The sequence below is a fragment of the Pogona vitticeps genome, chromosome 5, assembly GCF_051106095.1.
Source record: "Pogona vitticeps strain Pit_001003342236 chromosome 5, PviZW2.1, whole genome shotgun sequence".
Classification (NCBI taxonomy): domain Eukaryota; kingdom Metazoa; phylum Chordata; class Lepidosauria; order Squamata; family Agamidae; genus Pogona; species Pogona vitticeps.
In genome coordinates, this window is record NC_135787.1 from 73,647,568 (window position 1) to 73,665,097 (window position 17,530).

At 40.6% G+C, this 17,530-nt stretch overlaps 1 protein-coding gene across 5 annotated transcripts in view; it reads left to right on the plus strand.

Annotated features, from left to right (window-relative positions):
- ATP8A1 (ATPase phospholipid transporting 8A1) overlaps positions 1-17,530 on the plus strand; it is a 138,870-nt gene that overhangs the window by 51,841 nt on the left and 69,499 nt on the right. For all 5 annotated transcript variants that reach the window (XM_078393978.1, XM_078393979.1, XM_020786218.3 and 2 more), the window contains exons 10-12: positions 11,460-11,571; positions 12,599-12,764; positions 15,459-15,586. In XM_078393978.1, coding sequence (XP_078250104.1) covers positions 11,460-11,571; positions 12,599-12,764; positions 15,459-15,586 — 406 coding nt within the window. The remainder of the gene's footprint in view (positions 1-11,459; positions 11,572-12,598; positions 12,765-15,458; positions 15,587-17,530) is intronic.

Here is a 17,530-nt window from a genome sequence, read left to right on the forward strand (position 1 = left end):
ATGCCAGAATTAAAATCACTTTTGGAAAGCAACTCTCAAAGAAACCTTACAAATACTACTAAGAATTCTTGCTTTCAGCAGAGCTAGCTTAAAGATGCAACTTAACTAGATCTTTTAGTTCTTCAAAGTAGTATTGATCAAATTCTTAAAAGGCTGGAGAACATCTCAAGAAAGAGATTATAGCACTACTTACAGACGCAGCCCTTTCACAAATGGAAGTTGCTATTACTGTTCATAGAAAAGACTTGAGATAAAAATGTTAGGTCAAAAAGGATGGGATCCATTTGAACTATAGTAAAATTAGACTAGGTAAAGGTAAAGGTTCCCCTTGACATTTTTAGTCCAGTCATGTCCAACTCTAGGGGGCGGTGCTCATCCCGTTTTTCAAGCTGTAGAGCCAGCTGAAGACAGTTTCTGTTGTCACGTGGCCAGTGTGACTAGGGAACGCCGTTTTACCTTCCCACCGAGGTGGTACCTACAGTGGTGTCTCACATAGCGATTGCTCCACTTTATGATGAAATCGCTTTGCGATGGACTTTTTACCATCGCAAGAGTGATCGCTTTGTGATGGCCCCTATGGGGAAAATTCACTTTGCGATGATCGTGGGGAAGCACTTCCCCGCGATCATCCCAAAGGCCCAGCCGATCAGCTGTGCTGCGAGTGGTGGAGAAAGAGAGACCTGAAGCACAGCTGATCGGCGGGGGTTTGCAGTGATCACGGGGAAGCCATCATTGCAAACCCCTGCCGATCAGCTGTGCTTCGGCTCTCTCTCTCTCTCTCTCTCTCTCCACCCCTCACAGCTCCAGCCTCGGCAGGGAGACTGAGGCGGCGCTGCCACCCTGGCCGAGAAAGACCCTCTGCAGCTGCAGAGGGTCTTTCTCGGCCAGGGTGGCGGCGGCGGTGCCTCAGTCTCCCTGCCGAGGCTGGAGCTGCGAGGGGAGAGAGGGAGAGAGAGAGCCGAAGCACAACTGATCGGCAGGGGTTTGCAATGATGGCTTCCCCGTGATCATCGCAAACCCCCACCGATCAGCTGTGCTTCGGCGCTCTCTCCACCCCTCGCAGCTCCAGCCTCGGCAGGGAGACTGACAGCCTTGGCAGGGAGACTGAGGCACCGCCGCTGCCACCCTGGCGGAGAAAGACCCTCTGCGGCTGCAGAGGGTCTTTCTCGGCCAGGGTGGCAGCACCGCCTCAGTCTCCCTGCCGAGGCTGGAGCTGTGAGGGGTGGAGAGAGAGAGAGACGAAGCACAGCTGATCGGCGGTTCCAGCGAGTTTTTAAGCCCATAGGAATGCATTAAACATGTTTTAATGCGTTTCTATGGGCTTTTTAAAATCGCTTAGCGATAAAATCGCTTAGCAACATTTTTTCTTGCGCGGATTAACGTCGCTAAGCGAGGCACCACTGTATTTATCTACTCGCATTTGCATAGTTTCGAACTGCTAGGTTGGCGAGGAGGTGGAACAAAGCTATGGAAGCTCATTCCGTCGTGTGGATTTGATCTTACGACTGCTAGTCTTCTGACCCTGCAGCACAGAGGTTTCTGCGGTTTAGCCCGCAGCACCACCACGTCCCTGAACTAGACTACCTGATGCTTAATATCCAAAATATTTCACAGCAGTTTTTAAACTGATCCCAATCGGATCTGGCAGGACCTTGGGAACTTCTGTTTAGCAAAGTATCATCCCTAGGTTATAAAGGTAAAAAAGAAATTAGATTGCTCAGATTGAAATGACATGGGAAAAAGTCATGGTCACCAGTCAGAGAAAGGGACAGCTCTGTGCTAATGCTAGAAGCTTCTGAGACAAGATGGGAGAGTTGGTTTTAAAAGAGAAAATAGATGCAGCACAAAGTGGAGGGTGATCCATCAGAGTAAGGGCAGGCACTGTCTCCCTATCTCCTGATTCAGGCTACCCTTTCAGTTTGTATGGGGCAGCAGCCACCTTCCACCATGTAATGACTAGTTATGGAATCAGTCTATGAGCACATGCCTGTTCACATAAGTAGCATTATTATTTTCAGCCCCTCATGGGAAACACAGTTGCAGTATGTTCAGCAGGTGCTACATGAACTCCACAGCTGGGTCTCCCAGCCAAACAGAAGAAATGCAAAATGGCTCTGAGGTGGGTGAAGGTCCTAGGATTGGCAGGCAGTGGTAAGGTAAGGCTTTTAGAGACAAAGTGGAAGAGGTCTCTCTGTGCCCACATTCTCAGATCAAAACACAAATACAGTAATTCCTGGTTTTAGCCAGGTATTACTAGCATTTCGTCCATTATTTGCCAAACTAGCTGTTCCTTCATCTGATTTGAAAAAGAAAAGAGGGTCTAAAGCAGTTGGGTGGGATGACATGGAGGAGAGAGTATTTGTCTGGTCGAAAGCTGCCCTCTGTGATGTCCCGGTGAACACCAAACTTTTCAGATCCCTTCAACTTCTAGGCAGAATCCTTTGAGAGGGGTTAGGAGCTTCCTGGGTCACAATTAGGAAAGGCAGAATATCCCATCCTTTTTTCAGCTGCAGACTGTCTTTAAGCAAGAAGATGTATGTGGCCATGAAATGAGAATCATAGAAAAGTGAAGTTGGAAGGGGCCTACAAGACCATCAAGTCCAACCGCCTGCTCAGTGCAGGAATACAATCAAAGCATATCTGCCAGGTGATTGTCTAAGTTTTTCTTGAACACCTCCAGTGTTCGAGCATTCACCAACTTCCGAGGTAAATGGTTCCATTGTCGTACTGCTCTAAGAGTTAGGAGGTTTTTCCTGATACAGTGGTGCCCCACATAGCGAGGTTAATCCGTTCTGGATTAACCATTGCTATTCAGAAACATCGCTAAACGGAATAAAAAACCCCATTAAAACGAAGTTTAATGCGTTCCAATGGGCCCCAAACTCACTGTTCAGCGATGTTCCTCCATAGCGCAGGCATTTCCGCGCCCTCGGTAAGTGATGGCAGGGTGCGAAAACGCTGCGCGCGGCCATTTTGGGTCTTCCGGCGGCGATTTTGGAACCGCCGATCAGCTGTTCTCCCAACATCGCAATGCGAAGATCGGTAAGCGAAACGCTTACCGATCATCGCAAAGCGATTTTTGCCCATTGGAACCATCGATATGCAATCGCATTAGCAATCCCAAAAAATGGATCGCTATGCGAATTCGTTGTTAAACAGTGCGCCCGTTATGCGAGGCACCACTGTATTCAACCAAATTCTGGCTTCCTTTAACTTGAGCCCATTGTTGCGTGTCCTGCACTCTGGGATGATCGAGAACAGATCCTGCCCCTCCTCTGTATGACAGCCTTTCAAATATTTGAAAAGTGGTATCATATCACCCCTCAGTCTTCTTTTCTCAAGGCTAAACATGCCCAGTTTTTTCAGCCTTTCCTCATAAGGCTTGGTTTCCAGCCCCTTGATCACCCTTGTCGCCCTCCTCTGAACTTTTTTCAAATTTGTTAGCCTCCTTCTTGAAGTGTGGTGTCCAGAACTGGACACAATACTCAAGGTGAGGCCTAACCAATGCTGAATAGAGGGGGATTAGCACCTTGCGGGATTTGGAAACTATACTTCTATTAATGCAACCTAAAATAGCATTTAATGGAGTAGACCTCATAGTCAGCAAAAGAGTGGGAAAAGCTGTACTGGGATACAATCTCAAAAATAACAGAATGATTTCAATACGAATCCAAGGCAGACCTTTCAACATCACAGTACTCCACATTTATGTGCCAACCACCAATGCTGAAGAGGCTGAAATTGACAGATTCTGTGAAGACTTACAACACCTTCTAGAACTGACACCAAAGAAAGATGTTCTTGTCATTATAGGGGACTGGAATACTAAACTAGGGAGTCAAGAGATAAAAGGAACAACAGGTAAGTTTGGCCTTGGAGTTCAAAACAGCAGGGCAAAGGCTAATAGAGTTTTGTCAAGAGAACAAGCTGGTCATCACAAACACTCTTTTCCAACAACACACCAGATGGGCAGTACTGAAATCAGATTGATTATATTCTCTGCAGCCAAAGATGGAGAAGCTGTATACAGTCAGCAAAAACATGACCTGGAGTTGATTGTGGCTCTGATCATCAGTTTCTTAATGCAAACCTCAAGCTTAAACTGAAGAAAGTAGGAAAAACCACTGGGCTACTCAGGTATAATCTAAACCAAATCCCTTATGAATACACAGTGAAAGTGAAGAACAGATTTAAGGAACTAGATTTGGTGGACAGAGTGCCTGAAAAACTATAGATGGAGGCTCGTAACATTGTACAGGAGGCAGCAACGAAAACCATCCCAAAGAGAAGGAAATGCAAGAAAGCAAAGTGGCTGTCCAGTGAGACCTTACAAATAGCAGAGAAGAGAAAGGAAACAAAATGCAAGGGAGATAGGGAAAGTTACAGAAAATCAAATACTGACTTCCAAAGAATAGCAAGGAGAGACAAGAGGGCCTTCTTAAACGAACAGTGCAAAGATATAGAATAGAAAGAGAAAAACCAGTGATCTGTTCAAGAAAATTGGAGATATTAAAGGAACATTTTGTGCAAAAGATGGACATGATAAAGGACAAACATGGTAGGGACATCATAGAAGCAGAAGACATCAAGAAAAGGTGGCAAGAATACACAGAGGAATTATAACATAAAGATCTGGATGTCCCTGAGAACCCAGATTGTGTGGTTGCTGACCTTGAGCCAGACATCCTGGAAAGTGAAGTCAAGTGGGCCTTAGAAAGGATGGCTAACAACAAGGCCAGTGGAGGTGATGGCATTCCAGTAGAACTGTTTAAAATCTTAAAAGATGACGCTGTTAAGGTGCTACACTCAATATGCCAGCAAGTTTGGAAAACTCAGCAGTGGCCAGAGGATTGTAAAAGATCAGTCTACATCCCAATCCCAAAGAGCAGTGCCAAAGAATGCTCCAACTACCGTACAATTGCACTCATTTCACACGCTACGAGCAATGTTATGCTCAAAATCCTCCAAGGTAGGCTTCAGCAGTAGGTGGACCGAGAACTCCCAGGACAAACAGACTGGATGAGAGATGTTGGGAACAGCTGCCAGATTGTCAGGAACAGTTGCCCGTAACTACTTACCAGCATTGAATGGGATTTTTTTCTGTAAGGAGAGAAGCTTTATATTTAGCCTTTTGTCTGTAGAACATTCAAATAAATATTGGAAAGGAAAATGAGTTTGTTAGGTGTCTTGCTTGCCTTTCTATATGCTTCCAATATTTCATTCATAGAGAAGAGCAGCATACTGGTTGAAGCACAATACTTAAGGTCTGAAGGTCTGACTGTGTATGCGTCCCACAGCTGGATATTCCTAGCAATGTAATTTTTGTAAATACCACTCTTTCTTTGTAATTCAAACATTGCACTTTCTTAATTATTGTCATGTTCTTCACTTTTTACATTGGGCATACTGTGTTTAAATTATACATTATATGTTGATCATAGAAGGAAAATACTGATATTTTAACTACTATTATCTTTTTCACTGTTTGTTGTACAATACATATAAATTAAACTTCATTGATTTTTTTTTAGCTTTTACATTTACATGAAAGTAAATTTTGTTGCATTTTCAGTACAAGTTAGTTTTTTTTGATCAGAATTTTGTAGCTACAAATCTTCAGTAGAAAATCCTCTGGATTTCACTGGAACTTTCTAATAAGAGGATGCAGAAATAAATTTATAGTTTATATTTTATTTTATTATATGAAGACACATTGTCCAATTTGCTTATTGTGTAGTAGTTGTACAAATATAGAAGATTCTGTGACAAAATCATTTTACCAGTTAATTGAATTTGTGGATTTTAAGATGAATTTAATTCCTCCCCACGTTATAAATAATTTAATGACTTCTGTATTCATTATTTTTATTGGGACGTGGTGGCGCTGCGGGTTAAACTGCAGAAGCCTCTGTGCTGCAAGGTCAGAAGACCAGCAGTCGTAAGATCGAATCCATGCGATGGAGTGTGCTCCCGTCGCTCGTTCCAGCTCCTGCCAATCTAGCAGTTCGAAAGCATGTAAATGCAAGTAGAAAAATAGGTACCACCACAGTGGGAAGGTAACGGCATTCTGTGGTCTAGTTGCGCTGGCCACGTGACCATGGAAACTGTCTATGGATAAATGCTGGCTCTACAGCTTGGAGACGGGGATGAGCACTGCACCCTAGAGTTGGACACTATTGGACTAAATGTCAAGAGGAACCTTTACCTATATTCATTATTTTAAGCTTGCTTTTTCTGTATCCTGCAGCTAATTCATTTTTTAAATATCCTATATGTGTTTGCTGGTTTCTTACAGATGCATTCCGCGAACTTTTCAGTCGCAAGAGTGTGGATCTATTATAATTCTACTGTACTTCTCATTAAAGAAGAGAGAAACTCTTATTATAATTCTTCTCTGAAGGTAATAATTATAATAGATCCACACATCTAATTCCAGTTAGGAAACAATGTGTTTTTTGTTTTGTTAAATTAATTAATTTAAGTAATAATTAATAGTCTAACTGTTCTCCACTCTTGGGCAAAGGATATTCCTAGATAAGCTAATTCCTACCTTTGGGGACAGGAAGGCACAGCTAAAAACTAACTGGGTCATGACAGCTTTCGTATCTGAAATAGGAACATTGGTTTTAAAAAGCATTTCACAACTGTGAGTCACACCATTCTGAAGTTCTGTAAATCATACATTGTGGGTCCTGAGTCTGGAAGGGCTTTCTCACATAAGGTTTCAGATCCCAGCAGTGAATACTTTTATTAGCAGTACTATCAGGTGCCTCTTTATACATGGAAATTGTTCTAAGAATAGCTTTATACAGTGTATTTAAAGAGCCATAGGCAAAGAGCTTCTTTTGTATCTTATTCCTCTGATTTCTTAGTCAGAAAATAGGAGATCATGTTCATTTTTATCCTTCACAGATTCTCTAGCCATGTGATATCACACAGTCTTTGTATTGCCATCTGGTCATGCCCTGAGAATTCTTCATCATGAAGCAAACCACAACCAGCCTGATTCTTCAGGGTTTTTTGGTTTGCGGTTTAGTTCGTGCCATCTCTCTCACTACTACTTCTCTCTTTGTCATCATAAAATATATTTTTTCTTCCCACTGCTTCTTGATAGGTAATACAGTGAGGTCTTGACTTAAGAACGGCTCGAGTTAAGAACATTTTGACTTACGAACCGCTCTCATAGGAAAATATTGACTTGACTTAAGTACTTAGATTTGAGTTAAGAACTGAAAAAAAAAACACGTGGGAGGCAGGGAAAGTGCAAAATTTGAACTTTCAGTTAACTGTTGGCCAGTGAAAAGGGTGCCTGTCTGCTTCCTCACTCCTCCCAACGTTTAGAGAGTGGATTGGGAGACAATCAATGGAATATGAACTCATTAAATAATAGTACTTCACATGCCGAAACAGTGCTAGCTCTATTGGAACTAATCCTGTATTAGGCTGTGCTACAGCTCTCTTGTATAACCCTGAGAAATATGTACATGCATATTTTTCATTTTTACATTGGCAATATAGATAAGTGCTTCCTTGAATCATAGCACTTGGATCCCAACTGCCAACTGAGGAGAACAAGTGAAAAAGAGTAGACTGATTTTAATTAAGTTACATACTGCTTAAAATTAATGACCAAAATCCTGTTTTCATTTTATACCAGCATAACTTTGGGTAGTCAATTGCTGCAAATTGCATAGTAAGTGTAGACAATAGCCAAAATTCTGTTGTTTAGTGTAGTAAGTCACATTAGATTAGGCCTATTAAATCATTGGGGATGTAGTGAGTCATCTCTTCCGTAAGTCTGATTGATTCAAACAAACCTACTCTGTGAGTTAAGATGTTAAAATAAACTCCAATTAGAATAGAATTATTTGAATCAAGAATTTACAGAGGAATTGACTTACCAAATTCCCACTGATTCAATAGGCCTACTGTAGTGCAATTTACTACACAAAGCAACAGGATTTTAACCATTATTTCTTTCACATTGGTAAAAATCCTGCTGCTTTGTGTAGTAAATCACACTAGAATAGTCCTATTATTCAATGGGGAATTGGTGAGTCAATTCCTTCATAAATTCCATTGATTCAAATGGGCCTAATCTAACTGCAACTTGCATAAATCAGAATAGGCCTATTTGAATCAAAGGAAGTTACAGAAGAGTTGAATAACTACATTCCTATTGATTCATTAGACTTACTGTAGTGCAATGTACTATTCAGAACAAAGGATGTTTACCACTGAGAGCAGAGATGAAGCCAATAATCATTGGAACATCTCCTGGCAGTCTGTTGGACTTTGCTACAAGCAACTTGAAGAACCTGCAAGTTGTACTCACTAGGACAAGCTTTGTATGCTGCTAAAGCTCTCCTCTTTTCCTCAATGGCTGGCATCAACGCCTCTGAATGGGTTTCAAACCAGTCTGATGTCTTTTTGGTCTTCTTGCCAAATGTGGACAAGATGTAGTTATAAACAGCATTCTTGAATGCTCCCATCGTTCAGGTGAGTTTGCAACAGCTGGGCCTGGAAGAGTTCCCTCAAACGCTTGGGCAAATTCGTCCACTTTTCTACGATCACGAATCTTGCTGATGTCAATACATGGTCTTCCTTCCGTTTTTGTGTGATACAATCTCTTTATTTGCAGTTTGACTTTCCTACACACCAGGGAGTTATCAGTATCACAATCAGCACTCTGGTAACTGCGTGTGATCGTAATGCTAGGAAGGCTAGAGTGTCTAGTGAGGATCAAATTGAGCTGATGCCAATGTTTGGATCTTGGATGTCTTCATATTAAAGAACGTGTTGCTGCACAAAAACCACATTAACAGCAAAACTCCAGGAAGTGTTGGCCAGTTTCGTTCATCTTCCTAATGCCAAAACATCCTAGATAAGTGGGCCAAGAATTGTGATCAGCACAAACTCTAGCGTTAAAGTCTCCAAGAATGAACAAGCAGCTCTCTCTTTCAGGGACTTTTTTGATAGTAGCTGCCAGATTGTCACAGAATTTGTCTTTAACTTCTGTTGTAGATGACAGTGTTGGTGCATATGCACTAATGAGGGTGATCGGTCCTGCTGATGAGTGGAGCTGCAGAGACAGGATTTTTTTTCACTCCTCACAGTTGGTGGAACAATGGATCTCAGCAGAGTATTTCTAACCATAAAGCCAACACCATATTCCTGGTCTCATTCAATGGTTTTCTCTGCCAGAAGAATGAGAATTTTTTTTCTTTGACAGAGCCCAAGTCTGGGAATCTTGTCTCTTGCAGAGCAACAATGTCCATCTGCATCCTACTCAGTTCCATGTTGATGACAGCTGTCTTGCGTGCATTGCCTGTTTCTTGCAGGTCGCCAGAAAAGCCAGGGGTCATTGTCTGAACATTCCAGGTGCCTAACTTTAGAGCAGAAGTTTTCTTATGATTATTGCATGGTGCGTAGTTATCGATCTGCTTGTCGGCTTTCACCCTAAACCCCACGCACCCCGTGAGGTTAACATATTAATATAATATCTTAATGTTATCAACAATATCATTATGATATGTGTGACCATTTTTCCAATAGAATTGTAACTCCCTTCCCCCACCCACCATGTCTGTCTGGCTTCTACATTGAGAAATTTGGTGGAATAGATCAATTTTCTTTAGCTAGGTTTCTGTCATTCATGCTAGGTCATCATACCTGTCTAGGGGCATGCATTGTGGAAATCTTCATTTCCACACACTCCTGGTACTTAGGCAGCAGCATTTTCAGATTTGGCACCAAGACAAGCAGAAAATTGTCTGTTGGAGGAACCAGAAAGGGGAACACCATTGTAATACCATATCTCTGTCATCTATCGTGGCCCATTCTACTTCTACTACGATTCTTCTACTAACACACAGTTAATACATGAATATATTTCTGCTTTTCTCACAAGTGTAGCCAGATATAAAGAACAATAAAAGCTGAGCTGAAATTCCCTTTCTTACATAAGTATCAAAGGTACAGGAAATCGGACTTCATTGTTTCTGGCAACTATCTCTGTAGTATAGCTGTAATTCAAAAAAGTAATGTTTCTATGCTCAGAATATACCTTATTTCTCAGTTCACATGTAAGGGTTAAGAACAGGTGTTGCATATCTAATTGGAATAAGAACAGTTCATTCAAAGCAAAAAGGACTACATCTGGGGCCTTGTATGTTTGGAGATAAATCATGGTCAGACAGGATATTTATTCTGGATAAGTTGCAAAAAAAAGCAAAAATTATGAAAAAACTTGAATAGTTATAAATAGAATGAAATAAGCTTTGCTTGGTTAAGAAGGGGAACATGAAAAGATATACAGTGCCATTTTTGTACCTTATGGAATAAATTAGTTATCCATTGCTCTCCGATTCAGATACCTTAAGGAGTCTGCAATTGATATAAAGGAACCAATCACTTTTTCAAACTGACCGATTCTCTGTCTGGAAAAGACATATATATAATTTCTTTATAATTTTTATTTTTTCCATTCATTGTGGTGTGATATCTTAAGATGGTTTGATGAAGCTCCGGGAGGCAGTGGAAGACAGGAGGGCCTGGCGTACAGTGGGGTCTCGACTTAAGAACTTAATCCGTATTGGAAGGTGGTTCTCAAGTCGAAAAGTTCTTAAGTCGAATCTGCATTTCCCATAGGAATGCATTGAAAACCATTTAATCCGTATCTGCTCTTTTCTGTCCATAGAAACTAATGGGAAGCTGCTATTCTGCCTTCTGCCACTAGAGGGGGATATTTTCTTTCTTTTTTCCCCTTAGGTTCAGGGAAGGCAGGGAACACTAAAGGCAGCACTTTAGAACTCTTTTTTTTTTAAACGAAGCCAATTTTAAATAATGTTTTAAAGCATGTTGTGCTGATTTTTTTCAGCACAAAGGCATTCAGGCAGGCTTTTTAGGTGCTGAGCAAGCCTCCGGAAGCCTGCTCAGAGCCAGCCGATCAGCTGTTAGGCGGGGAGAGGAGCGGGGAAAACCACAAAATGGCTGCCAGGCTCTTTCTGGGTGTCGGCTTTTAGCTCTTTCCTGCTCTTTTTCCTGTGGTTTGAGGGCTACCAAGGCCTGGTAAGTAACTTTATTTAACAGTACAGTATTTATTTTTAAGTTTCTGACCCTTTTCCCCCCTCCAGAAGCCTCTAAGGGGAGGGAGGACTTTTTTCTTTGTTCGTAACTGGAGGGAAGTTCGCATGTAGAGTCCTTACTTTCCCTATAGGGCAGGTTCGTAACTCGAATTGTTCACAAGTCGGGTCGTTCGTAAGTCGAGACCCCACTGTACTCTGGTCCATGGGGTCACGAAGAGTCAGACATGACTTAACAACTAAACAACAACATATTAAGATGGAAAAAAGATTTAAAAACTAAAAGAGAGTCAGTGATTAATGTTATGTTGATTGAATATTTAACTTAAATTGTCTTAATTTCATTTATTTTTTATTATTGTTGCTGTTTTTTAGTACTGTTCCATTGGGACCTGATCAAATTCTTCTGCGTGGAGCTCAATTAAGAAATACACAGTGGGTTCATGGTATAGTTGTCTATACAGGACATGATACAAAACTCATGCAGGTTTGTCTTATAATTTTACATAGCCTTTACCTTTTTTGTGTAAATTAGGAATACTCTAATTTATGGACGCTAGCTTCGTAGAAGGAAGTGGCGTTCATGACATACATCAGTAGAAACAGGAAGACCTACTGACCTGATTGCAAAATAGGGTCAAGCTTAACCACAGTCCTTTCCAGGGCTGTTGTCTGCTCAGTAGACTTAGAGGCAAAGCAATTACAGAGTGTTGTATGTGTACTGAAATGGAGCTACCTAACCTTGAACTTGATTTAGGGCAGACTTTCCAAAACTGAACGTCCCTGTTCAGTAGAGATATTTTCATAATGTGAATTATGTAAAGGGGTTCAGCTGTTGATAAACTCTTGTATATCTTAGCAAAGTAGGGGAAGGGTTTTTTGTGGTATACTTTCATTAGAATTTACTATACAGTGGTGCCTCGCTATACACTTATCCCGCATGACGTCAAAATCGCTTAACAATGACATTTTTTGTGATCGCTATTGCGATCGCAAAATGATGGTTCCTATGGGGGAAATCCGCATTACGTTGATTAGGAACCTGGTTCGCGGACCGTTTGTTTGCTATATGATAATTTTTCCAGTTCCGCAAAATGGCTTCCCTCCTCAAAATGGCTGCTTTCCAGAGGGAAGCTTCACATTACAGTGATTTTGAACAGCTGATCGGTGGTTCTCTATGGGCAATCTTCGCTGGACGATGAGGTATTTCCCCCATTGGAACACATTGACCGGTTTTCAATACATTCCAATGGGTTTTTTCTTTTCGCTTGACAACGATATTGCTTAACAACGATTTTCCTGGAACAGATTATCGTCATCAAGCGGGGCACCACTGTATGGCCAAAATCCTGCTTTCCAATATTTTCAAACACTTATGGGATAGGCTATTTGTGTCTAAGACTATTGATATCGAAGACTATATAGAAAATAAGAATGTGCTTTTAGGAATAACACAATCAAATTACATATACATGTACTTCCATATTGCTGAATTATTTTTATTTCAACCATAGAACTCGACAAGTCCACCTCTTAAGCTGTCCAATGTGGAGAGAATTACAAATATCCAAATTCTGTTTTTGTTCTGCATTCTTATTGCTATATCCTTGATTTGTTCCATTGGGTCAGCTATATGGAATCAGAAACATGAGGAGAAGGACTGGTATATCAATCTAAAATGTAAGTATCAACCATAATTCTCAGTGATTTAGGTATCTGACTGCAGAGGCAGAGGTTGGGAGTTCGATTATCCACTGTGCCTTCTTGCCAGGGGCTGGACTCAGGATCCTGATGATGATGAAGATCAGGATCCTGATGATAAAGATGATGATTTGTTGCACTCCTGTCTGGAGAAATGGATTTTGATACAAAAAACTTACGCTGAAGAAAAACTTAGTCTTTAAAGCTTTATAACATTTTTCCTTTTCTCCTCTTTTCTTTTGCCAATTTATTGCCACTGATCCTTATTTTAACTTAAAATAAATGTGTTGCATCTTTGCCTTAATGAGCCTTTAAACATAGTATTTTTCTCCATACCAGTTGATGATTATATATAAAAATATTTTTATCATTTACAATAAAAGGATGTGTGTGTGTATGCACAAAACACACACATTCTGTAATGTAACAGATGTCCACTGAAAAATAGTTTAATCTAGGCTAAATTAGGTGGTATATCAAATACATAATTACATTTAATCTGTCTTGTGTTGTGTTGTATTTTATGGTAAAGGAGGTGATGCACTTGAGACCCATAGGAGGTCCATGGAAACTACAGGGACCTGTGGCATTGATAGTTTTCTGAAAACCACAATTTACAAAGCCTAATGAGCAGAGGACTAGCAGTCTCACAAACCTTATAGCTGTTATGGAGCTTAGCATGTCCCCATCCGCTCTTTCCCTTTGCAGTGGCTTTAGAGAAGAACACAATGGGCCTCAGATGTATCTGATCAGAGTATCTGATATCTGTAGATCTCCCTTGGAGCCATACAGAACCTTATAGACCTCTGGGGCAGGGGGAAATCAGAAGCTTGTGTTCATAACACTTGGCATTTATTCCATTTAAGTTAATTCATGTGTACCCAGTGTGGTGTAGCAGATAGGACTTTGGAGAACAGGGTTCCCTGCTTGGCCACGGAAATTCACTGGGGGAGTAGAATGAATCATACCACTCTTTAAATACTGTACAAAAGCAAAAACAAAACATGCTACTTATATACCACGCCATAGTGCTTAAAGCACTCTCTGGGCACTTTACAAATTAATTATGCAGGCTATATATTCCCCCCCCCCCAGCGAGCTGGGTACTCATCTTACCAACCTCAGAAGGATGGAAGACTGAGCCAACCTTGGGCCAGCTATCTGGGATTGAACTCTGGGTCGTGAGCACAGTTTTGGCTGCAGTACAACAGTTTAACCACTGTGCCATAAGGCTCCTTTAAAGCCCTATCAGGGTCTTTATAAGTCAGTTTTGACTTGACAGCACATAACAAGAAGTGTTAATTCCAGAATGAAATCAGACAATCATTTCCAACCATATCAAAATTTATGTAGGTATCAAGATATAAGTCCTTTCATTGTTGCAAGACTTTAATTCCTTTAAGCATATTATAAATGACACAGAAAATTGTTCTAACTGCTCATCCAGCCAAACCAGCTTGAATCTATGGAGGAAAATCCATGCTCTCCTTGTCTGCTGTCGTTGTTGATGATGCTGTATGATCAGTGTTAGTATCCAGTGTTTTTGTGATGTGTTGTGTTGTCCTGTGTGTGTCTCCTGCCTCCTTATACTGTATTATTCCTTTCAGATGTAAACATTTTCATTCAAACTCAACATTCTCATTTTCAAAGCCTGTAAATAATAGGGGTCTGATGTATCAGCAGATGTTTTTATAATACCCTGTTTCCCTGAAAATATAACATATGAAAATAAGCCCTAGTATGATTTTTCAAGAAGCTCGTAATATAAGCCCTACCCCCCAAAATAAGCCCCAGTTAAGTGAAAATACACCCTCCACCATTGTGCAGCAACCAGAAAATGACATGACTGTAAAATAAAACATCTCCTGAAAATAAGTCTTAATGTGTTTTTTGAAGCAAAAATTAATATAAGACCCTGTCTTATTTTCGGGGAAACACTACAAATTTCCAATGCTTTTATAATTCTTTAAAATGACTGCTGTAACTAAGAATCTGACATGCTGCCTCTATGATCACAAGCTTTATTGTTTTGTCTAAAAGAGTCAGAGTCCCGTGATTTGCACTGACTATGATAGTAATTTACAGAAAGAGCAAAGTGCTTGAATTAATACATCAGGGTATAACAAATAACTAGGTTTGCTACTGCCATCTACAGATCTTCTTAACACATCACAACATTTTACCAATTATAGAACAATTATTTCAATATACTTTCAGTTCTCTCCCACTGCTCAATTGTGAGCCTTGAAGAAAATTTCTTTGTAATGTTATTGCGCGGTGACCTTGCTCCCAGACTTGACTGGAAAGTGGGATGATTATTTCACAGTATCTTTTAATTGTAAATTGCTCTTCAAATCTCATTTTTAAAATGCAGTGTACATTTTCAGGGCTGCTTTTTCTACATCCCTCTTAATTAATGTAACAGTTTTATAATATAACATTTTTCATCTTTACACACGTGTATGCTGATCTTCTTTGATGATATGAGTTTTTTGGCTACAGCTACCAGAATTCTGGCTTGAGTAATTTCTGGTGAATTGTTGTAGTGAAAAAATCTGAACATCCCATAGCTATTTACTGTTAAATGATCTTTTGTCACTGGTCTTGGTAGTTTCTGAAGACAGTAGTCTTACCTTACGTCTTCCTTTCTTTTCTTTTTCTTTTTTTTTACAGATGGTGGAGCTAACAATTTTGGGCTGAATTTTCTTACCTTTATAATCCTCTTCAACAATCTAATTCCAATCAGTTTGTTAGTTACCTTAGAAGTTGTTAAATTTATTCAAGCCTATTTTATAAATTGGGTAAATATGAACATTATTGTGCTATTTGCAGATCTTTTAATACATAATTACATTAATAAATTTACATATATGAATTATGAAGATTGTGTTTTATAGTAATGTAGATTTCATTGCATGATAAAATTCTTTGTAAAATCCAAATTATATGTTACATTACTATTCTTGTACAATTCCATAGATTTTTAATTACATAGATTGATGAAGTCCCTTGTGCTCAGAGCTCATGAATTGCTCTGCTTAGGTAGCAATCTATTATGTTCTTGCTTAGCCCTAGTACAAGATGGTGACAATACAGTGGTGCCTCGCTTAGCGAGCGCACTGTATAACGACGAATCCGTATAGCGATCCCCTTTTTCGTGATCGCTATACGGAGCACCCAATCGCTGCACTCGCATTGCGACGATTGGGGAGTCCGACGGCCATTTTGGAGCCGCGTTCGGCGGCTCCAAAATGGGCGCCGGATGACCCGAAATGGCCCCGCGCGGTGTTTTCGCGCCCTCGGCAAGCAAGGGGAGGGCGCGAAAACGCGGCGCGGGGCCATTTCGGGTCCGTTTTGAAGCCGCAAAACAGCTGTTTTGCGGCTTCAAAACGGCCGCGGACGACCCGAAATGGCCCCGCGTGGCGTTTTCGCGCCCTCCCCTCGCTTGCCGAGGGCGCGAAAACGCGGCGCGGGGCCATTTCGGGTCCGTTTTGAAGCCGCAAAACAGCTGTTTTGCGGCTTCAAAACGGCCGCGGATGACCCGAAATGGCCCCGCATGGCGTTTTCGCGCCCTCCCCTCGCTTGCCGAGGGCGCAAAAATGGCTGCCCGGGGCCAGGAAACTTCTCTAAGTGGGAAGTTTAGGGCCGATTTGGAACGCATTAAATGAAGTTTAATGCGTTCCAATGGCTTTTTACTTCCCGCTTAGCGAAGATTTCACATAGCGAAGGTTAATCCGGAACGGATTAACCTCGCTATGCGGGGCACCACTGTATAGACCTTTTAATACCACTTTGAAATCTAAAATTTGCTTTGCAATAGAGTATGATCTGCTGTTCTCTTTTTGTAACATAACCACTGGCCATGCTTCCTATTGAATTCATGAGAGCAGTAATATAAAATAGTAATTTTCCAACCTCTGTATATAAGTAACAGAGTTCAGATACCTATAGTCTTTTCGTATATTCAATATGGGGAAAGTGAAAATGATTGTGATTGCTCATCCTGTCCCCAACATCATGTACTGTATTTTAATCCTGTCCCCAATGTTCATTTATTGGAAAAAAGTTCTTACATACATACAGCTGTGTGTATGTATGCCCCCCACTGCCAATATTCTATGCTACACACAAAGGCTAGGGTCAGAGCTGAAAGCATGATAGTACCAGTAGGCATGGACGCATTTCTTTATGTGCAGTAGAGAAGACACCTGTGGACAGCTCTTACTTTCAGCCACAACTGGAATGAAAAGAAGGGAGATAAGGAGCACTACTATAACATTATATAATAAAGCTTGAATAACAGGAAGAATGCAGTGGCTTTTATGTTCCAAGAAAGTTTTCTAATTAGTTCTGTTCAGGCAAGCTTTCCTTCAATGACTAGCTACCTGAGCATGATCTTTTTAGATGAACTAAAAAAATGTTATGCATCACTGTTTTCACTGTGTTTTAAATATTGCTTGTGTTTCCCATTTCTAAGAGGGATATTTTGTTTGTTCCTTTTAAGTATTTCTATAATTAGTGTTTTTAGCTTTAAATACTGCTTTTTAATTATGTGTGTCACCTTTATATACTCATTGTTTTGTTCTTAAATATTTGTTGTAAGCCGCCTTGAGTCTTTTTCTAAGGAAAAAGGTTGGGTTAAAAATATTTTAAATACATTTTTAAAATAGTTTTCTTGAACAACAACAGCCCCTCATACTATACTGATTTCCCAGAGGTATCTTCAAAAGGAATTTTAGGAAACA